Source organism: Eptesicus fuscus, chromosome 9, assembly GCF_027574615.1.
Source record: "Eptesicus fuscus isolate TK198812 chromosome 9, DD_ASM_mEF_20220401, whole genome shotgun sequence".
Taxonomy (NCBI): domain Eukaryota; kingdom Metazoa; phylum Chordata; class Mammalia; order Chiroptera; family Vespertilionidae; genus Eptesicus; species Eptesicus fuscus.
Genome location: NC_072481.1, coordinates 18,001,074 through 18,019,345, shown reverse-complemented (window position 1 = coordinate 18,019,345; position 18,272 = coordinate 18,001,074). Strand labels below are relative to the sequence as shown.

General features: G+C 50.8%; 1 protein-coding gene across 3 annotated transcripts in view; it reads left to right on the top strand.

The window, feature by feature from the left end:
* Positions 1–18,043, top strand: part of MECR (mitochondrial trans-2-enoyl-CoA reductase) — a 30,993-nt gene extending 12,950 nt beyond the window's left edge. For 2 of the 3 annotated variants that reach the window (XM_008147974.3, XM_054720803.1), the window contains exons 2-10: positions 1,291–1,388; positions 2,126–2,257; positions 8,216–8,359; positions 11,061–11,163; positions 12,479–12,581; positions 13,529–13,602; positions 14,828–14,888; positions 15,290–15,362; positions 16,756–18,043. In XM_008147974.3, the coding sequence (XP_008146196.2) occupies positions 1,291–1,388; positions 2,126–2,257; positions 8,216–8,359; positions 11,061–11,163; positions 12,479–12,581; positions 13,529–13,602; positions 14,828–14,888; positions 15,290–15,362; positions 16,756–16,913 (946 nt within the window). In that variant the 3' untranslated portion in view covers positions 16,914–18,043. Of the gene's footprint in view, positions 1–466; positions 486–1,290; positions 1,389–2,125; positions 2,258–8,215; positions 8,360–11,060; positions 11,164–12,478; positions 12,582–13,528; positions 13,603–14,827; positions 14,889–15,289; positions 15,363–16,755 lie in introns of those variants that run through there. The other variant, XM_054720804.1, reaches the window with a different exon arrangement.
* The last annotated feature ends 229 nt before the right edge of the window (positions 18,044–18,272 follow it).

Sequence of the window (18,272 nt, the reverse complement as noted above, 5' to 3'; positions counted from 1 at the left end):
CTTCTAACTTTCTATTCCTCTCCCTTCCTCTCTGTAAAAATCAATAAAATATATATTTTTTTAAAAGTCACAAGGACCCACCAGTTCAGTACACTGATCAGTGCTTTCTGGTTGTAAGGTCTCCTTTTTAAAAAAACAAAAGTAACACATGGACATTGTCGCCAGGCCTTCCTCGAAAGCCCGTTGGCATTTTACCCATGAACCAAAGTCCCAGTGGTGTCTAGGGCCCACTGAGACCAAAGGGAGTTGTTATCACATAGACTTGAAGTGGGAGATGCTATTGGAAGTGATGGAGTGTAAACCACTGGCACCTCCCCCCCCCCCCCCTGCTTTTACAAATGGAGACCCAGAGGCCTCAAGCAGGAAGGAGACTTGCTGGGGTGACAGCTGTGCATGGCAGGGCTTCACACCTAGGATGCTCAGCTCTGTCCAGCATCCTTTCTGACAGGCCAGGATCCTCATCCAGAAGAAGCACACTCCAGGGGGTGAGCCATAGTCACCCAGGGAGTCCTTTCTGACCTACACGGGCCATCTCTCTACTTCCCCTCCCTCCCCTCTCCCCTGTGTGTTTTATGGGGAGAAAGAAAGTGGAGAACAAAGGACCAGCCCAGGGTGTCCCTAAGAACTAGTCGGAGTGCCCCCATCTGGAGATTCTAGTTCAGCGGGTCAGAGCTGGGCCTGAGAACCTGTATTAGTAAGCACACCAGATGATCAATAAGCAAGTTTGGGGGAACACAAGGCTGATCCGGGTCAGGGGAATTTTTATTTTCTGTCCTAGAGTAGACAGTGAGGTTGAGAGGTCACTAGGATTTCCCCCTTGCAGTACTGACAGACTTAACCTGCATCCTGTGCTAATTCCTTACAGCACCTTTCTCTTTTCTAACGGAACCGGAATTTCTGGGCACACAATGGCAGCTCAAAAAATGTTGCTGACTGACCTACTCTGGGGAGATGATTTGAGCAAAAGATGCCCCATCTAGCCCTGGCCGGTTGCTCAGTGGTTAAAGCATCGGCCTGCCCACCAAAGGGTCTCGGGTTCGATTCCTGGGCAAGGGCACATACCTAGGTTGCAGGTTCCATCCCCGGCCCCAATCGGGTCGAGTGCAGGAGGCAACCAATCGATGTTTCTCTCTCCCCGCCCTCCTCCTTCCCTTCCATACTGTCTGAAAATCAATGGGAAAAATATCCTTGGGTGAGGATTTAATTAGTTAATTGATTAATTAAAAATTTAAAAAATATGCCCAGTCTAGCCTGGGTGGTATTAACATCTCTCTCTGGCTTTGTGCTTAGACTGAAGAACCTGGAGCTAGCTGCTGTGGGCGGATCAGACGTTCATGTGAAGATGCTGGCGGCCCCTATCAATCCATCTGACATAAATATGATCCAAGGTAACCTTGGTTTCTGTGGCTTATGTTAATTGGCTTTTTTTTTTTTTTTTTTTTTTGCTTTTGCTTAGCCACCACCTCATTTTCATTCCTCCTCAGGTGTGAGTGTGAAATTCCTGTGATTAGCAGCAGCTGTTCTCCAGATGTGCCATCTACAGACGGTGGAGCCCCCCTGGCCTCCCCTCCCTGGGGGTGAGGCTTTTCAGGCGTTAGGGAGATTGCAGGAGGAGTAAAGCAACCACAGTGATGTGCCTGTGAAATGCTGGGCTCATTGCACACATTATCTTACCCAGTCTCCCATCTAGTCAGTCTTCCCGTTAACCACGAAAACAAAGGAGCATTGTCCCCTCACGGGTGTAGAAGCTAAGGCTCAGAGCTGGTCAAAGGCAGAACCCAGACTGGGCTTAGGTCTCACTCCAAAGGCCATGGTCTCACCAAGCCCGCAACCGGGGCATGTGCCCTTGACCGGAATCGAACCCGGGACCCCTCAGTTTGCAGGCCGACGCTCTATCCACTGAGCCAAACCAGCCCAGGCTATTTTGTTGTTGTTGTTAAATTAGATACAAATAGTTATATGGCTGCCTTTAATACATTAAGTACTGTAAAGGCTTGTTTTTTGTTCCTGCGCATGATTTGTGGTATTTTGGCCCACTACTCATAGGTTTTTGTTACAATAGGAACCTTTCTTACTGATTTGAGAGAGGAAAACATGGATGACCCTCTGTGCTCTTGTCCCTTAGGTAATTACGGCCTCCTTCCGCAGCTGCCTGCTGTCGGAGGGAACGAAGGTGTCGGACAGGTGGTAGCAGTGGGCAGCAACGTGACTGGGGTGAAGCCAGGAGACTGGGTGATTCCAGCAACTGCTGGTTTGGGTGAGTTTCTCCAGGTCTCAGCAGCCTTTCGTTCCAGATCCTATTTTGCCCACACTATAGAGATTTGCTCATCGGCTCAGCGTAACTAAGTGATGCAGGACTTATGATTAAGTCCCTATACCTACCCTCCCTCCAGAGGGGTGGGAGCTGAACAAGGAGAGCAGGAGATGATGTACCTGCTCTCCCATCTCCTTGGGCCGGTGCTGATTGGAGCTGTGATTGTCTGAATCCCTACATCCCTAAATCCCTGCAGTAAGGTACAGCATCTGCCCTCCAGGAGGTTAAGGACTAATTGAAGAAATCTTCACACCGATAAGCTCAGTAAAGGGAGTGCTCCAAGTTCCCAGGAAGCAGAAGACACTTCTGGCTACTCTGTGCGCCTGAGTGTGGGAGAGAGAGACGTCGTGGGGAGGGACCGGGGCTTCCTGGAGAAGGAGCATTGGAACAGACCTTTGGCAGATGAACGCTGTGAGACGGAAATGAGCCACAATGGTTGCACGTGGAGGAAGCAAGTGAGCAAAAGCACAAAGCTGAGTTTGGGAAATGGTGGACAATCCCGTGTGGCCTCAGCAGAGGATGTGCACCTGGGAGCGGGTAGCATAAGTGAGACAGAGGGTCACGAAGTAGTGGGGCCACATGAGGGAGGCCCTGAAAAAGCCACGTTGAGAGTTGGGGTCTTCTTCTACATAAGGTAAGGAGTCATTGCTGAGCTATTTAACACCTGATGGTTTTTGAGGCACAAACATTAGACAAATGGACCCTGACAGCAGCCACGGGAGGGAAGCAGGACCGACATCATCCATCCCATGGGACACATGAGGACCTGAAGCTTGAGAAGAAGCCCTTGCCCAAACTCAAGCATCAAACTGAAGGAGAGCTCACCAGGCTCTTGTCTCCTCTGGTAGGACTCTATGGGTTATAACCCACACTTGCTGTACAGAAAAAAGAAGTTAATCGGTGTGCGGAACTAGGAAGTACAAGAGATGGAAAGCGTCAGGCAGAGCTGGATCCAGGAACCCCAATGATATCAGAGCTCTGACTTCTTCTTGTTCTCCTGAGTTCTCAGGTGGGATCTCCCCACACAGTGATGTAGTAATACCAGCAAATATTTATTGACCACTCCCTTTCCATGAGGAGTGGTCAATAAATACATATAGTAAGTCATCATTCCCACGTGAGGTAGGTACTGTGGCCCCATTTTGCAGGTGAGACATTAGTAAATGTAAAGAATGAAGCAACTTGCCCAGGGTCATCTAGCCAGTAAGTGGTGGGGCTAAGACTAACCCACTCTGCCATGTCCCTTGCATAGATGGCCACCAGCTGCCGAGGTTTACATCATCCTGAGAACAAACAGATGAGCACATCCTCCACAGTCCGTTCAGCACACCATATCCATCCCCCAGAAGGGCTCTCACCAACTCTGCCTGGGTCCCTGCCCATCCATGATCCCATCCCAAGGTCATGGGTTGGGCCACTCCAATTGGAGCCTCTTGCCCACCTCTGTGGAACAGAGGTTAAGAAGGAGTAGTTCTAGAAAGAAAAAGGTACCTGGCAGAAAAAACAAAAACCAAACAGTAACAGAAGTCTATTAAGAAGCTGTTTGCTTCCCTGAGATCAGGAAAGCTGCCGAGAATGCTGCACCCTCTTCGACAGCACCTGACAGTGAAAGCCTAGCAGTGTGAGCAAATGGAGGGCTGCGAGGATTCACTGGATATTGACTGGTGCCTTGGGCCAGCCCCCGTGCCGAGTGAAGGGCACACGTGGTGGGTCAGACAGTCTCTGCCTGCGAAGTGCTCTTGGCCGGGAACAGAAAAACAGCACTTAATACAATGCAATGTGGTAAGTGCTCTAATCACGGGACGGACGCAAAGGCAGGAGTCCCCTATCGAGAGCAGCTTTGGAAAGGCTTCCCAGAGAAGTGATGCTTGAACTGGGTCTGGAAGACTGAGTAGAAGTGCAGTCAGTGGGCTAGCGAGGAGGGGGTCCCAGGCAGGGAGTGCAGCACATGCAAAGGTCGGCAAAACTACAGGTCGCTCAGTTTGGCTGGGTCAAAGGAGGGAGGGTGGAGAAGCAAGATGAGGCTGCAGAGGTGGGCTGGAGCCCAGTCGTGGAGGGCTCACATCCACGGTCAGGAGGGGCCTGATGAAGAGTTAAGAAGAGGACTGGTTTGATCAGATCTGTGCAGTGCAGAGAGTATACTCAGGAAGGGCAGGGGCCCTGTGGAGGCAGGAAGCCAGTAAGGAGGGGGCCAAACATTCAGGCTGCAGATGAGGAGTGTCTGCAAAGACAGTTCCATGGGACTGGAAAAGACGGTGGATTTAAGAGCTTGGTAATTATGTTTGGAGAGAAGAACAAAGGACATCTGCCAGGTGTGTGGGTAATTTCATGGGTGGTGGTGGTAGCCAGAACAGGGATTTCTCCCTGGGGAAAAGGCGTGTCTTTTAAACCAGGTGCCAGTCAGAGAGGATGAGTATTTTATAATTATCAGGACTATAATTAGCTCGTTTATTCAGTAAACATTTTGTGAACATCTGTAGTGTGCTGGGCTCTAGCATACAGCAGTGAACAGACGTGGTCTTCTAGTTAAGACTGCAGTTTACTAAGAGTGGCAATCAGTAGGCAGATAAGTCCTCAGCGGGCCGAATCTTGGTCATCTTTTCATGGTATTGCGCTGCCTAGCTGTTGCTGTGGCCATAGCCAGATTTTTCCCACATGCAACCCAACTAGTCCCCAGGGAGACTGGGCCAGAGAATATGCGAACTAACTTTCTCACTGGAAAGACGGAAAACCCTGCTGAGGCAGCATGGGGCAGGAGAAAGAGCCCTGGCCTGGGAATCCGATGCAGGTTCTCCTTCCACCTGTCCTTCCACCAGACAAGTCACGACTACTTTGAGCCTCAGTTTCCTCATCTCTAAAATGGAGCTAGTAGCCGTTGCCTTGCATATCTCAGCTAACTCTTACGCAGCTCAACTGAGGCAATACATGCAGTGACCTTTGCAAACACTCAGTTTCTCTATGCATTAGATCAGGGGTTGGCAAACGTTTCCTTAAATGGCCAGTTAGTAAATATTTTAGGTTTTGCAACCATCTACCTCTACTCAAGTCTGCCATTCTAAGTGGCCATAAACAATACAAAAGAAGTGTGTCTGGCTGTGTTCCAATAAAACTTTATTTACAAAAACAGGCGGTGAGCCAGATTTGGCCCGTGGGCCATAGTTTGCCGACCTGCACTAGATGATGGAGATGGTTAAGGATCCGTTGCACATGCGTGAGGAATGGCTAGCCTCAGAGCAAGGGCATGGGACTTAGGACCAGTAAAGGGAACCAAGGGATGTTGCACACCTTCTACATGCTAGGCACAGTGATAGTCTGTACAAATGCCATCACATTTCATCTTCATACTACAATGTGAATGTGATTCTCTGCATTTCATAGCTCAGGAAACGTGAAACTCAAAGAAAGTGAAATGAGAAATTTAAATCACACCACTAGTGGGTGGCAGAGCTGGGTTTTTAAGCAGGTCTCTCCAACTCCAAAGCCTAAGTGTTTCACCTTTAAATCCCTGACAGCCCTTGGGGCTGACCATGGCTGCTGTCCCCATCCCAGGTCCTCTTGAGAAGAGGATTAGGGACAGCCAGGCCCCAGGGGCTGAATTCCCATTGTCGTACCATTAAGGGGAATTAGAAGATACCCTTGATTTCATGCATTAAAGCCATACACTAAATGTTTGGCACAGAGCACAGTAAGTGATGGCTACGATGAAGGGGGTGATGATGATGAAGAGGACAATGAAGATTTTAAAGCCAGGCTGGGTGAAGCCCAGAGAATGCCAAGGCACCTCCTGGATCCCAAAGGAACCCTTCCGTTTTTTAGCCTCTTATTTTCTCAACCACAGATCTACTCTGGGGTTGACACAGCCTTAATAGTGTTGCTGTCTCCCATCCCCAATTCCTGTTTCCTGAAGCCCACGTTGTTTCTCCCGTCCTGCAGCACAATTAGTAATCGCCTGGGCTGCCCCCTCCTCCCTGTACCTGGGACATGTGATACCAGGATACTGTTTGAATCCCAGCAACCGGGTGAGCGCACGCAATCGAGAGCTTTGGAAGTGTAGGCCAAGGGCCCTGAGACAGCACAGCCATCAGACACTGAGCCAACAGGTCCCAGTAGTTTCCCTGAGGTCACCTAGCGAGGACTTGGAGAGCCAGGGCTTCAGTCTGCATCTGTCTGACCCCAAGGCCTGTCCTCTCCACCTCTGCTTACCGGGGACCCTGCTGCATCGGTGAGCTCCAGTCACCCTTCACCCAATGCCCATCAACCCCTGTTGACTCATCTTCAACAGATAATTCGAATCCATCTACTTCCTGCATCCCCACGGCCGAAGTCTTGGTATAGGAACCATCGTCTCACATCTCAACCCCTGCAAAAGCCTCCTGATTGGGCCTCCGCATTTCACTCTGTCCCTCGCCACCCCACTGTCTTTTCCTCACAGCAACACCGTGACCTTAAAGCATAAATCCAGTGGCCTCGGAGTTCTCTTAAAGCTCATTAGAAACTTCCCATTCACCAAAATAAAATCCGTTCTCCGTGCCATGACCCTGAGAGCTATGATTTCACACTGCAGGTTGTGACCCATTAGCAAAATCAATCGAGTGAGTGGCAAACAATTTTTTTTTTTACTAAAATCAAGCAGAATAGAATAAAGAATAAGCCAGTAGGATATTGTTCCATGAAAAATTTGGCTTCTGAGTTAGATACACACACAGAAATGGATGATAAGTCGATAGATACTCATATATGGATATGTACTGAGTTACAACATAACTCATGGTTCCTACGGGTCCAGATCATGAAATTCTATAGAACACTCCTTTACCCATGACACCTCAACCACTCTTCCCATCACTGTCCTCCAGTTCCACTCTTATACCTGCCCTGCCTCGAAGTCTCTGCATAGGCTTTCTCCTCTGCCTAGGATGTTCTTGAGTGGCTAACATCCCTGTCCTTTAGCCCTTAGCCTGTCACTTCCTCAGAGAAGCTGTCCCTCCCCGGCTCCCATCTGAAGTGATCTCACCATGTAACTGTCTCTCTGTAATTTATAATTACTGTATTTGCTTGTTCATTTCCCACTTGTTCTGCTCCACTAGAAGGAAGGAGGCTCCTTGGCGAAGGAATGTGTCTGTTGTGTGTCTGGCTCCTAGTCGGTGTGAGGCAGGTCTCTGTGGCTGGAAGGGGGCAAGTCTCTCCCTCCGTTTCCTGCCCTGTGGATGAGGAGGTTAAACTCGATTCTCTGAAGGGTCTTCTCAGTACTGACATTTTACAGTTCTTTTGTCTGGAACTGGAATGTGGGCTGGGGGTTCTGATTGGTCATTTCTTGCCAGTTTACAGGATTTTTTCATTACCCTTAAATCATTTTTGATTTGAGCAACAGCTCTCGGAGGAGGCCTGTCAGGCTCTTCTTGCCAATGTCATTTACATATTAGAGTAACGGAAACTCAAGTGACTTAGGGATTTGCTCAAACTCGCAGACTAACAAAACCAGGTCCCAAACCTAGGCCTTTGACTTTGACTTTCATGCTTTTTCCCATAATCCCACCCCAAGTCAAGCTGTGCTAGGTGAGAAGAAGGAGGACCGAGGAGGAAAATGAGGGCTTATTTTTCTCATCTTCCTGGTAGTGATGATACTGTCTTACCCTCAGAGTCCAGTAGTCTGAGATCCTTAGTCACCTGCTGGGTGACATTAGCTAAATCTAATGGTAACTAACGTGGGAATAACAAAATCTACACCTTACTTAATTATCCTGAGGATTCAGAGACATTCCAAAGGACTTCGAGATTTCCTTTGTCCGCTAAGCATTCTTTGAAGTCTGCTGTCCTAGGTGCCCATTTACTGAGGAGGGTGGGCTGGGGTTGAGTGTGGAGAGGGATTCCTCACTGCCCTGAACTCATCTCTTGACTCAGGAACCTGGCGGACCGAGGCTGTGTTCAGCGAGGAAGCTCTGATCGGAGTTCCAAGTAACATCCCTCTGCAGAGTGCTGCCACCCTGGGTGTCAATCCCTGCACGGCCTACAGGATGCTGAAGGACTTTGAGCAGCTGCAGCCAGGTAAGAACCTACAGGTGGGAGGGGCAGGCCAGGATCTCCAGACTGGGACCCCAATCCTGACCCTAAGGCCACGGGAACTTCCGGGAGAGGAAGATGGGGCCCCTAACCTGGGTGAATGTGTTGTTGCTTTTGCTTAGAAAGATGTTAGCTTGGATCCTAGAAAAGATGCTGAAACCTCATGTGGAATATATTCTGGAAACCCGCTGAAGGATCACATTCCCAGAGCTTGGGATGGAATTCTGTCATTCAGCGAAAATGTTTCGAGCTGTGCTAAGCTCTGGGGATACAAAGCCAGACAAGATAGACACAGTCCCTGTGTTTTCAGTAAAATGCTGAACTTAGTAATTCCACTCCGTTCATAAAGCACTTTCCAGTTCACACGAGTGCCTTTACAAGCGTTACCACATTGAATGCCTCAAATCGTCAAAGCAGTGCAGTGAGGTTGGTACCATTGGTTAAGAGCTCAAGCCCCAGGCTAACAACCTAGGTCTGAACTCCAGCTTCACCTTGCACTACCTGTGTGAGCTAACCTCTCAAATCATTAGGGTGTTTTTTTTTAATCTGTAAAACAGAGAACAGGAATTCTGAGGGTTAGCTGAAACATTGCAATGTGACACTTAGCACCGGGCGTATAGTGCAGTAACCACAGTGCTTTTCTTATCCTTTCTTTTATAAATGAAACTGGGGTCCAGAGAGGTAAAATATTTGTGTGAGATCATTTAGCAAGGAAGTGACAAAACCAGGTGCTTTATTTGGGGTTCCCTGAGAGCCCAGTTTATTTGGGGTTCTCTGAGACAAGGACAGGGGCATGCAGTTCCCTGAGGGGTGGTCCCAGGAAGCAGGAGTGAGGGAGTGGGGAGAGGGAGTCAGGGAAGGAGGAGAAGCCAGTGAAGGCTGGTTGCTGCTGTGGGCGAAATGGGAGTCCTGCTGGGAGCCCTCTAACGACCCTCACAGAACCCATCTCAGAACTAACCTCAGTGACAGCAGGTTACCCACCACCTCTCATGCCCCATGGCACACTGTGCATATCCGCAAGCTGGTAGGGCCATGGCAGTCACCCAGGCTAGCTCTGTTATGCCAACGAGGAAACTGAGGCCAAGAGATACTGGAACATGGCGGCCACTGCTGCCCCAGGCGGGCTGAAAACCAGCCCCAGCTTCCCGCAAAGGGAGAGCAGAGCAGTCCTAGAAATCCTCAGTGGAGAAAGCCAGCAGGTGTGACCAGGGACCTTTCCTCAAGTTCTAGTGCAGCAAACATTGGTCACCTGCGTCTCATCCCTTCAGGCCATCCCTGGTCTGGGCCACCTCTCTGGTGGACACAGCAGGGCATTCTGACACCACCCACCTCAGGTGCCCACAAGGCATCTCCACTTTCCTGTGTTGGGGCTGGTGTGGCCTAGGCTAGAGCAGTGTTAAACTTATGATTGACTCACATTGAAATCTAACACATAAACACATATGAATATATGTATAATGGAAACCAGAGTTTCATGGAACCATATTTACCCTTCCTATGTGCCTTTCCTATGTGTGATATACGTGTACTCTGCTGTTTTTTATTCTATTTTCCTCTATTTTAACTTTAAAAAATGCTGTTTGCAACCCACTACATAGATTTCATAACTCACTAATGAGTGACAACTCGTGTGCTGACCCTGGCTAAGGGGAATAGGTATTCTTCTTCCAGGAAGTCCTCTGTCTCTAGCACCAGATCCTGCTGCCTTTCAAGACCCAGATAGCATTTCGGGGGTAATGGAGCACCTTCCTGAACTTGACGGCATTGACTCTAATTAGGAGCATCCTGACTGGTGCTCGGAGGACTCCTGTTTTACGGGGAGGAAACTGCGGTTCAAAGAGGTCATGACTGGCCCTATCACATTCCATGACAGTCAGAGGTGAAGCTGTGACTCACACTCAGGTCCATCTCATTCCAGAGCCCACATTTCCCCCAACATGCCTTGCTGCCCTTCCCTCCCCCTCTCCCCCCATTGACTAGTTCCAAATTCAGGCCTGGGCTTAGTCCACAAACTATAGGCTCCTGTTTCAGGGGCTGCTGGCTTCTCCAGTGTGGCTCTAATCCCATTTCAAGGCAGTGCGCCCTGATTAAGCAGTACAGAGAGGGGAATACGGCATGGCCTTCCCCTCCAGCTGCAAGCCCTTGATGCACTTGGACCTGTATACAGCCAAGCATGTGATGAGGCAGACCATGTTATTCATACAGATGCCTGCAGAGTGCTGCGGGAGCAGAGGGAAGAGTCTGGAAAGGCTTCGTGAAGGAAGCCACACTTAAGCTGCGCTTCAAAGGGTTTCAATAGGATTTCACAACGAAGGGAGAAAGGAAGAGGCAAGCATTGCACACCAAGGAAATAACCTAAGCAGAGACTTGAGGACATAAAAATTGGAGGATGAAGGACATGAACTCATTTACATAGCAGGGTTTTTCTACATTATGTGTACTGTAGACTCTGAGTTGCCAAGTCTTAGGAGGTAGTGTGGGTGTTGTGGAAGTTGTGGGGGGGGGGGGCATTGGGAGAAGATTGAGCAACACTCCAAGGTCTGAGAAAGCCCAGCAGCCAGGCCCCAGGTCCTCTGGGAGCCTAAGCACTCCATCTCTTGCCTTATATAATAGGGTCTCAGGCTGGAAGCCCTTGACCTATTACAGGCCTCCAGGACTTGACTTGAGTCCCTTCCTGGCTCCACAGGAGATTCTGTCATCCAGAACGCATCCAACAGTGGCGTGGGGCAAGCAGTCATCCAGATCGCCGCAGCCCTGGGCCTGAGGACCATCAATGTGGTCCGAGACAGGTGCGTGGGGAGCCGGTATCCCAGATCCTGACTGCGTGTCGCATCCCTGCGTGTCCACCAGATGGCGCCCTTGCATAAGCGGGCCTTCTCTCTGGGCAGGACGCAGCTCGCTCACCGCCGGGTGTCAGCCTTGAGAAATGAAGTCCAGGTGGCTTTTGGCTGTAGGATGAGTGAGTCTGAAATATAAAGGGAAGACGGGAAGGAGGTGGAGATGGCCACTAGGAGTATTTGAAACTGGGCTTGTGATAACGTGTGGTTTTTTCAAAACCAGCGTTCATATTTGGGAGTGTTTTAAGCTGTGTTATTTTTTTCTGTGAACCGTCTAACCCAGGGCCCTTTTTTTTCCTTGTATTTGTGTTGGTACTTTGAAATGCATTAAAAGATTGAAGGAGATGAGCAGGTTTGCCATCTCTGTTTCACAGAGGAGGAAACTGAAGTTGCAGAGAGAGGAAGCAACTTGCTCAGGGAGTCACAGCAAGTCGGTAGCAGACTTCATGTCCCGACTTGTTCTCTTTCCCTCACAGCATCGTTTCCTCGAGCCTCACTGTCCACGAGTGAGGCCATGTCTGTCAGAAGTCCAGTCTTATTAGGAGACTTGATTCTCGCTTCAGTTCTCTATCCCCTCGGTTGTGCTAACAAAAATCATTGTCTGCCTTGGCCAAGGAGTCCCTGAGCCACTCCTGGGCTGGCGTGTGTTTGCACAACACTCTGAAGAGCCCCTTGAAAAGAGGGGGGGGCGGGCAGAAAGGAAGTGGAGTTTGTCATGTGAGTAGAAGAAATCAGGAAGTGAACTGCCTTTTCCCAGGGCACAGATGGTTTCCAGCATCCCTGAGCTGGCAGGAGCTGTAGAAACCACCCAGCCCAGCTCTCTCATGCCAGGGAGGAAACTGAGGCCCAGAGACGCTGGAGTATGACTGAAACTGCGTGGTCAGGCCCTGCTCGAGGCCTGGCTTAACCCTGCCAGTCCTGAGGCCCTGAACCTAACTGTCCCCTATACCTGGGCTCCTGAGCATTAAAGAGAAAAAATCAACATGATATAGAAAAATGTTAGTTACATGCAAACAAGTGGTTAGAATAAGATGGAACTTGGAAACATTGTAGAAAATAGGTCTAGGCAAAGTACCAAAAATTAGGTACAGCGGTATAGCGGCAGATTCGGAAATTACCGAAAAATCGGTATAGCGGTCTGGTAGGGTTAAACCCGACCCCAGCTTCCCGCAAAGAAACCCGTTGTCACAGCTGTGGCCGAGCAGTCCCGGGAGCCTTTGGTGGAGAAAGTGAGCCGGTGTGACCGAGGTTCGTGTTTGGTTTCCAGACCTGACCTCCAGAAGCTGACCGACAGACTGAAGAACCTGGGGGCCGAGCAGGTGATCACAGAAGAGGAGCTGAGGACGCCTGAGATGAAAAACGTCTTTAAGGTACCTAGAATGAGGGGCGCTGCGCCTCCATTCCTGCTCACCCCCCTGAAGAAAGATGACTTGAAACCAGAAAAGCTGGGGACTGGCTCCATTGCTCCCTTCACATCTTCCCTTGTCTCTTCGTGGAGGATAAAGGCCATCCCTCAGCCAGGGGCAGCATGCAGTAAGCACCCAGGTGCTGCAAGGGAGGCGGGAGACCTGTGGTTCGCAGTTTGGAGTATTTGTGATGGGCCACATCAGTCCACACAGCCGATGTGAATCTCGGCGCTGGGGGAGGAGCTGAGGAAACGGAGGCACAGAGAGGAAAGAGAAAGAAAAGAAGCAACATTTCCCGGGTACCTACCTTCCATTTTATCAGAGAATCCCACAAAAGCTCTACAAAGCAGGTGCTATCTATTTTGTAGATGAGGAAGCCCAGACTCAGGAAAGATAAAGAATTTGACCAAGACCACACAGTCTTAAGTGGTGGAGTCAGGGCTGGCCCCGGTCTCTCTGAACTCCTAGCCTCAGAACCTTCCAGAACCTCCACCCCCAGCACACCTAGTAAGTTCCCAGACCACATCTCAGCCTCTTTTCACTGAACTCTGGAGCGACCAAACACACACACTCCCTCTTGAGGACATTTCTGAAAGGTGGGTCTAATATAAACTGAGGTCAGAGTCCCAGAAGGGGCGCACATGGCGAAAGGAAGTCCTTGGAGATGGGTTGTAGGGACCCTCAGTGCATTCTTTCCCAGAGGTGAGTTCTGAATGAAATCCTCGAACGGAGAACAGGACTAGGCTGGTAAAGGCCATTCCAGGCAGGGAAAAAGGAGCTGTAAGGCAAGAGCAGCCCATTTTCTTCACTCCCTGCTTCTGACACGTGGGCCTGGGAAATGCTGTCCGTAGCAGCTTCAAAGCCCACATGTAGAGCGGGCGCTCCCTCAATGCAGCTTCCTTCTCTTCCAGGACATGCCTCAGCCACGGCTCGCTCTCAACTGTGTCGGCGGGAAGAGCTCCACGGAGCTGCTGCGGCACTTAGCGTAAGTGCCTCGGCCCTGCAGGTCCAGATCGCCGGCGCCCTCCGGGCCTTGAGCTGGGAGGACCAGCAGGTGAACAGGCCCAGAGGCCAGTGCAAGCCGAGCCAAGGCAGGTCAGCAGGAGCCTGAGTAGGAAACTGGGGCCAAAGTCAAGTCCTGCCTAGGTCTCCGGGCACCTCCTTTCTCAGCCGCCTTCATCACAGGTGACTGAGAGCCCAACCAGCTGTGTTTTCCCAAGGGACCAGCTGGGTTTGTCTCTGTGAGGGGGAATGGTTAAGGATTCACCTCCTACGGGCATCTTAAAAAGTCACTTACTCCTAGCTTATTAGCTTTTAAATTTTTTATTAGCATTTAAAAATAGATTCTAATTTTAGAGGTAGCATGATGCGTGTTACAAACATTTTGAAAGCCTATAAAAGCACAAAGGAAAACTGAAAGTACAGAGGTTGCCTGTCATCCCACCGCTGAGGGGGATACGCACCGGGGACAGTTAACAGTGCGTGTCCTCCCATTCTTTTTCCCTTTCACAGGAACTCCTCTGGAACCCCCTAAACTATTAGTTAACACGTATTTGCTAGCCCTCACTAGCGCCGGGGTATAGAGATGGCTAGAACTCACGAGCTAGGTGGGAAGGTGGGTCATGTGATCAAAGAGCTGTGAAAAAATGGGAGTTCACCATGCACTGAACTCTGTGCAGAGAGCTCAAGGGACCCCTCCCACAGCCCCTGGGCCAGGGGTACTAATCCCATCCCCATTTGTACAAGGCCCAGAGAGGGTAGTCACCTACCCAAGGTCTAGGAAGCAGCAGAGCCGGGCTCAGCCCTAGTCTAGGCAACCTCCAAGGCAAACTGCAATCCCATGCCACTCGTTGTAGGAGGAAGTTGGCGATCTGGACCAATGTCAATGCCATGCCCACAGATGCATACCTATAAGTAGAGTGGAGCCAGACTGAACTCAGGTCTTGAGCTCTTCTCAGGAGAGCACGCTTCTTTGCAGCAGCTCACCAGAGCCTGCCTGGGTGGCTATATCAGTGGGTTCCCATCCCTGCCTAAACATCCAGGTCATCTGGAGGGGGATAGGTCATTAGTTCCGGGGTGGGGCCTAGGAACCTGTATTTTGGACCCTTCCCAGGGATTCTGAAAGCAAGGTGTAGGCTTTAGCATTGGAATAGAAACACTGTGTCAGGCTCCGAATCTGCCTGCACCCGTTCTGTTCTCTGATTTTTCAGACCTGGAGGAACCATGGTGACCTATGGAGGGATGGCCAAGCAGCCTGTCATCGCGTCTGTGGTAAGCTGGTGGGGGGAGGGCGCCGCCTGGAGATGGCCCAGACCCCACAGTTGTGTAAACTCAGGCAGTTCCCCTGTCCCTGGGACTCAGAGAATGTGTACCTTAAGTGGTATCTGAAGCTTTTTCTTTTTTTTTTAATATATTTTATTGATTTTTCACAGAGAAGAAGGGAGAGGGATAGAGAGTTAGAAACATCGATGAGAGAGAAACATCGATCAGCTGCCTCTTGCATACCCCCCACTGGGGATGTGCCCGCAACCAAGGTCCATGCCCATGACCGGAATCGAATCTGGGACCTTTCAGTCCGCAAGCCGAGGCTCTATCCACTGAGCCAAACCGGTTTCAGCTGGTATCTGAAGCTATTGCCCTCAGAGCCCCAACATGTCCTTCTGTGTCCACAGAGCCAGCTCATTTTTAAGGATCTCAAACTTCGGGGCTTTTGGTTGTCCCAGTGGAAGAAGGACCATAGTCCAGGTGAGTACATGATGGCCCTTTGCCAGGGGTCACACACGAGGGCAGTGCCTGCTGCGGAAGTGACCAGCCTCTCTGAGCCCTGGATGGGTGATTAGACCCCAACCCTACACCAGGACAAAGGAGAACAGCCTCTGACTACAGCTACAGTGAGCAAATAGTTATTGGGCTAAAGTGGGCTAGTTCTTGGGGGCATAACATTGAGCAAGGCACACACCGCCCTCTTCCTTGAAGAGCTGGCCATGGGGAAAACCGCCACGGGAGGCGACCAAGGAAAGAAAAGCAGAGCTGCAGCCAGCCTGCCTGGTCCTGCCATTGCTGGCTGTAGGTTGTGCCTCGCCTCGCTGTGGGATCTGCACAAGTTACTTAGCCTCTGCCTCCGTTTAAATGTCATTACAGTTTCAACTATTGTTAGCCCTGTTTGACAGAAGAGGAAACTGAGGTTCAGAGTGGTTAAGTCGCTTTCCCAAAGTCACCCCAGCTAGGGAGTGTGCAGCCAGGATGTGATCAGCTCGTCTCTCTGACTCCAGAACCCGAGCCAGGACACTGCTCTTCCTCTCCTGGAGGCCCGGTCCCCAGACAGGGACCTCCAGCCGAGACCGAAGAATGAGGGGTTATCCACGTGAAGGAGAGGAAAGTGGTGGCATGAATGGGGTGTTCCGGGTAGAAAAACCAGCACGTGCAAAAGCCCATGAGAAAGAGTGGGGAGGCAGACAGATTGGTTGTAACCACATTATAAAAGGCTGGCCGTGTAAGTCTTTTTAAGGAGTTCAGACTCTATCATAAGGCAATTATGGAGCCGTTGACGTGTTCTAAGCAGGGTAGATATGATTGGATGTGAATTTGACATCTATGAAAAAACACTTCTCAGCCAAGGCCTTCACTTCTTATCTTCCTGTACCATAGTGGGCCCTTGGTGGTGGGGGTGGGGGTGGGGGTGGGGGATGGGGGATGTTGGTGGCCTCAGCTCATGGGGTTCTAAGGGAGCCCTGGGCTCCTTTTCCTGAGCAAAGCTCATCTATTCCACATCAGTTGTGCCAGGCACACCCACCTCCCTCCCTGTACCCCTTCTGGCTTCCCTGCCAGGAGTAATCCTGCCCCTCCCACCATTCAGACTCCAGGTTACACCCGAGTCAGGTTCTGTGGGTCTGAGCCACCACTCTGCCTGCCCATCAGTTCCTGGGGCCACACCCCATGTTCCTCTGACCCCACCCTGGCTCTCCCTGACCTGAAAACAGGTGGGGACCAGGCAGCCTCCACAGCCGGCCTATCTGTGGCCAAGCCCTGGGCTCTCAAAGACTTTCCTGGAGCTCAGCACCAGCAGGGGTGACGTGTGCCGTCTCACCAGACCCTGCTGCTGCTGCACCCCCGTCTGACTTCCTCCACCCTCCCACAGACCAGTTCAAGGAGCTGATCCTCACTCTGTGCGATCTCATCCACCGAGGCCAGCTCGCGGCTCCCGCCTGCTCCGAGGTCCCACTGCAGGACTACCAGTGTGCCTTGGAAACCTCCATGCAGCCCTTCTTGTCTTCAAAACAGATTCTCACCATGTGATAACCCCAGAGGAGCCAGCGCCAAGTGGGAAGGGACGTGGGTCAACAGGACTGGTTTGGCCCCTTCGTCTGGGCCCTCAGCCTTCCCAGGCTGCTCCTCCCCTCCCTGTCCCTTCCCGCTAGGAGAGCTGTGAAGCCAGCCAAGGCGTTCCCCAGGCCGGCCTCGGGGTATCTAATAAAGTCTGAACTTCCTGAAAACAAACCAACAAACCCATAGAAGTCGTCCCTGTTGAGAAGGACCATCACTGCGCCTGCCACTTCCCAGGACTTAGCAGCTCCTGCTGCCTCGCCCCCATTTGTGCCCCAGCGGTCATTTCCTGACACCCTGAAAGCAATGCCAGGGTGGGCCTGGCAGGTACAAAAGCCAGTGAAATGCAATCTCTGCCCTCAAGCTGTCCAAGCCCACAGAGGAGACTCTTCTAGAAGGGAAGGTCAGCTCCTCCTCAGTGGTGCATGGCTCAGTCTGGGGCAGGGGGCGTGAATGCCAGCCTGAGGAACTGAGGAAATGTGGGCTTAGATAGCTGGACCACCCTCTCGGAACGTCCATTCTACCTGGGGAGCTAGGTGTTAGTTACACCAGTGGTTCTCAACCTGAAGTCATCTTACCTCCAGGGGACATTTGATAATTATCTGGAGGCATTGTCATAATTGAGAGGGCGCTACCTGCACCTAGTGAGAAGTCAGTGATGCTGATAAAAACCACCCTGCAGTGCACAGAACAGCCTCCCTCAACTAAGATTATCCAGTCCAGTCCTAGCTGGTTTGGCTCCGTGGATAGAGCGTCGGCCTGTGGACTGAAAGGTCCCAGATTCGATTCCAGTCAAGGGTATATACCTCGGTTACAGGCTCCTCCCTGGCCCGGGCCCTGGACGGGGCTCGTGCAGGAGGCAACCAATCGATGTGTTTGATGTTTCTCACATTGATGTTTCTTGCTATCTTTCTCCCTTCCACTCTCTCTGAAAAGCAATGGGAAAATATCCTCAGTGGTTGAGCATTGACCTATGAACCAGGAGGTCACAGGCCTGGTCAGGGCATATGCTCAGGTTGCAGGCTCAATCCCTGATTGTGCAGGAGGCAGCCAATCAATGATTCTCTCTCATCATTGATGTTTCTATCTCCCTCTCCCTTCCTCTCTGAAATTATATATATATATATATCTATATATTTTATTTTTTTTTTTTAAGAATGGAACAGCAGTGAAATCATCAGAGCCTGGGTCCCTGACACCCAGCAGCCCTGACTGCCCACCTCAGGACTTGAGAAATAAGTTTTACGTAAGAAATAAGCTTCTAGGCCTTGGGTGGGTAGCTCAGTTAGATAGACTATCGTCCTGACACACCAAGGTTGTGGGTTTGCTCTC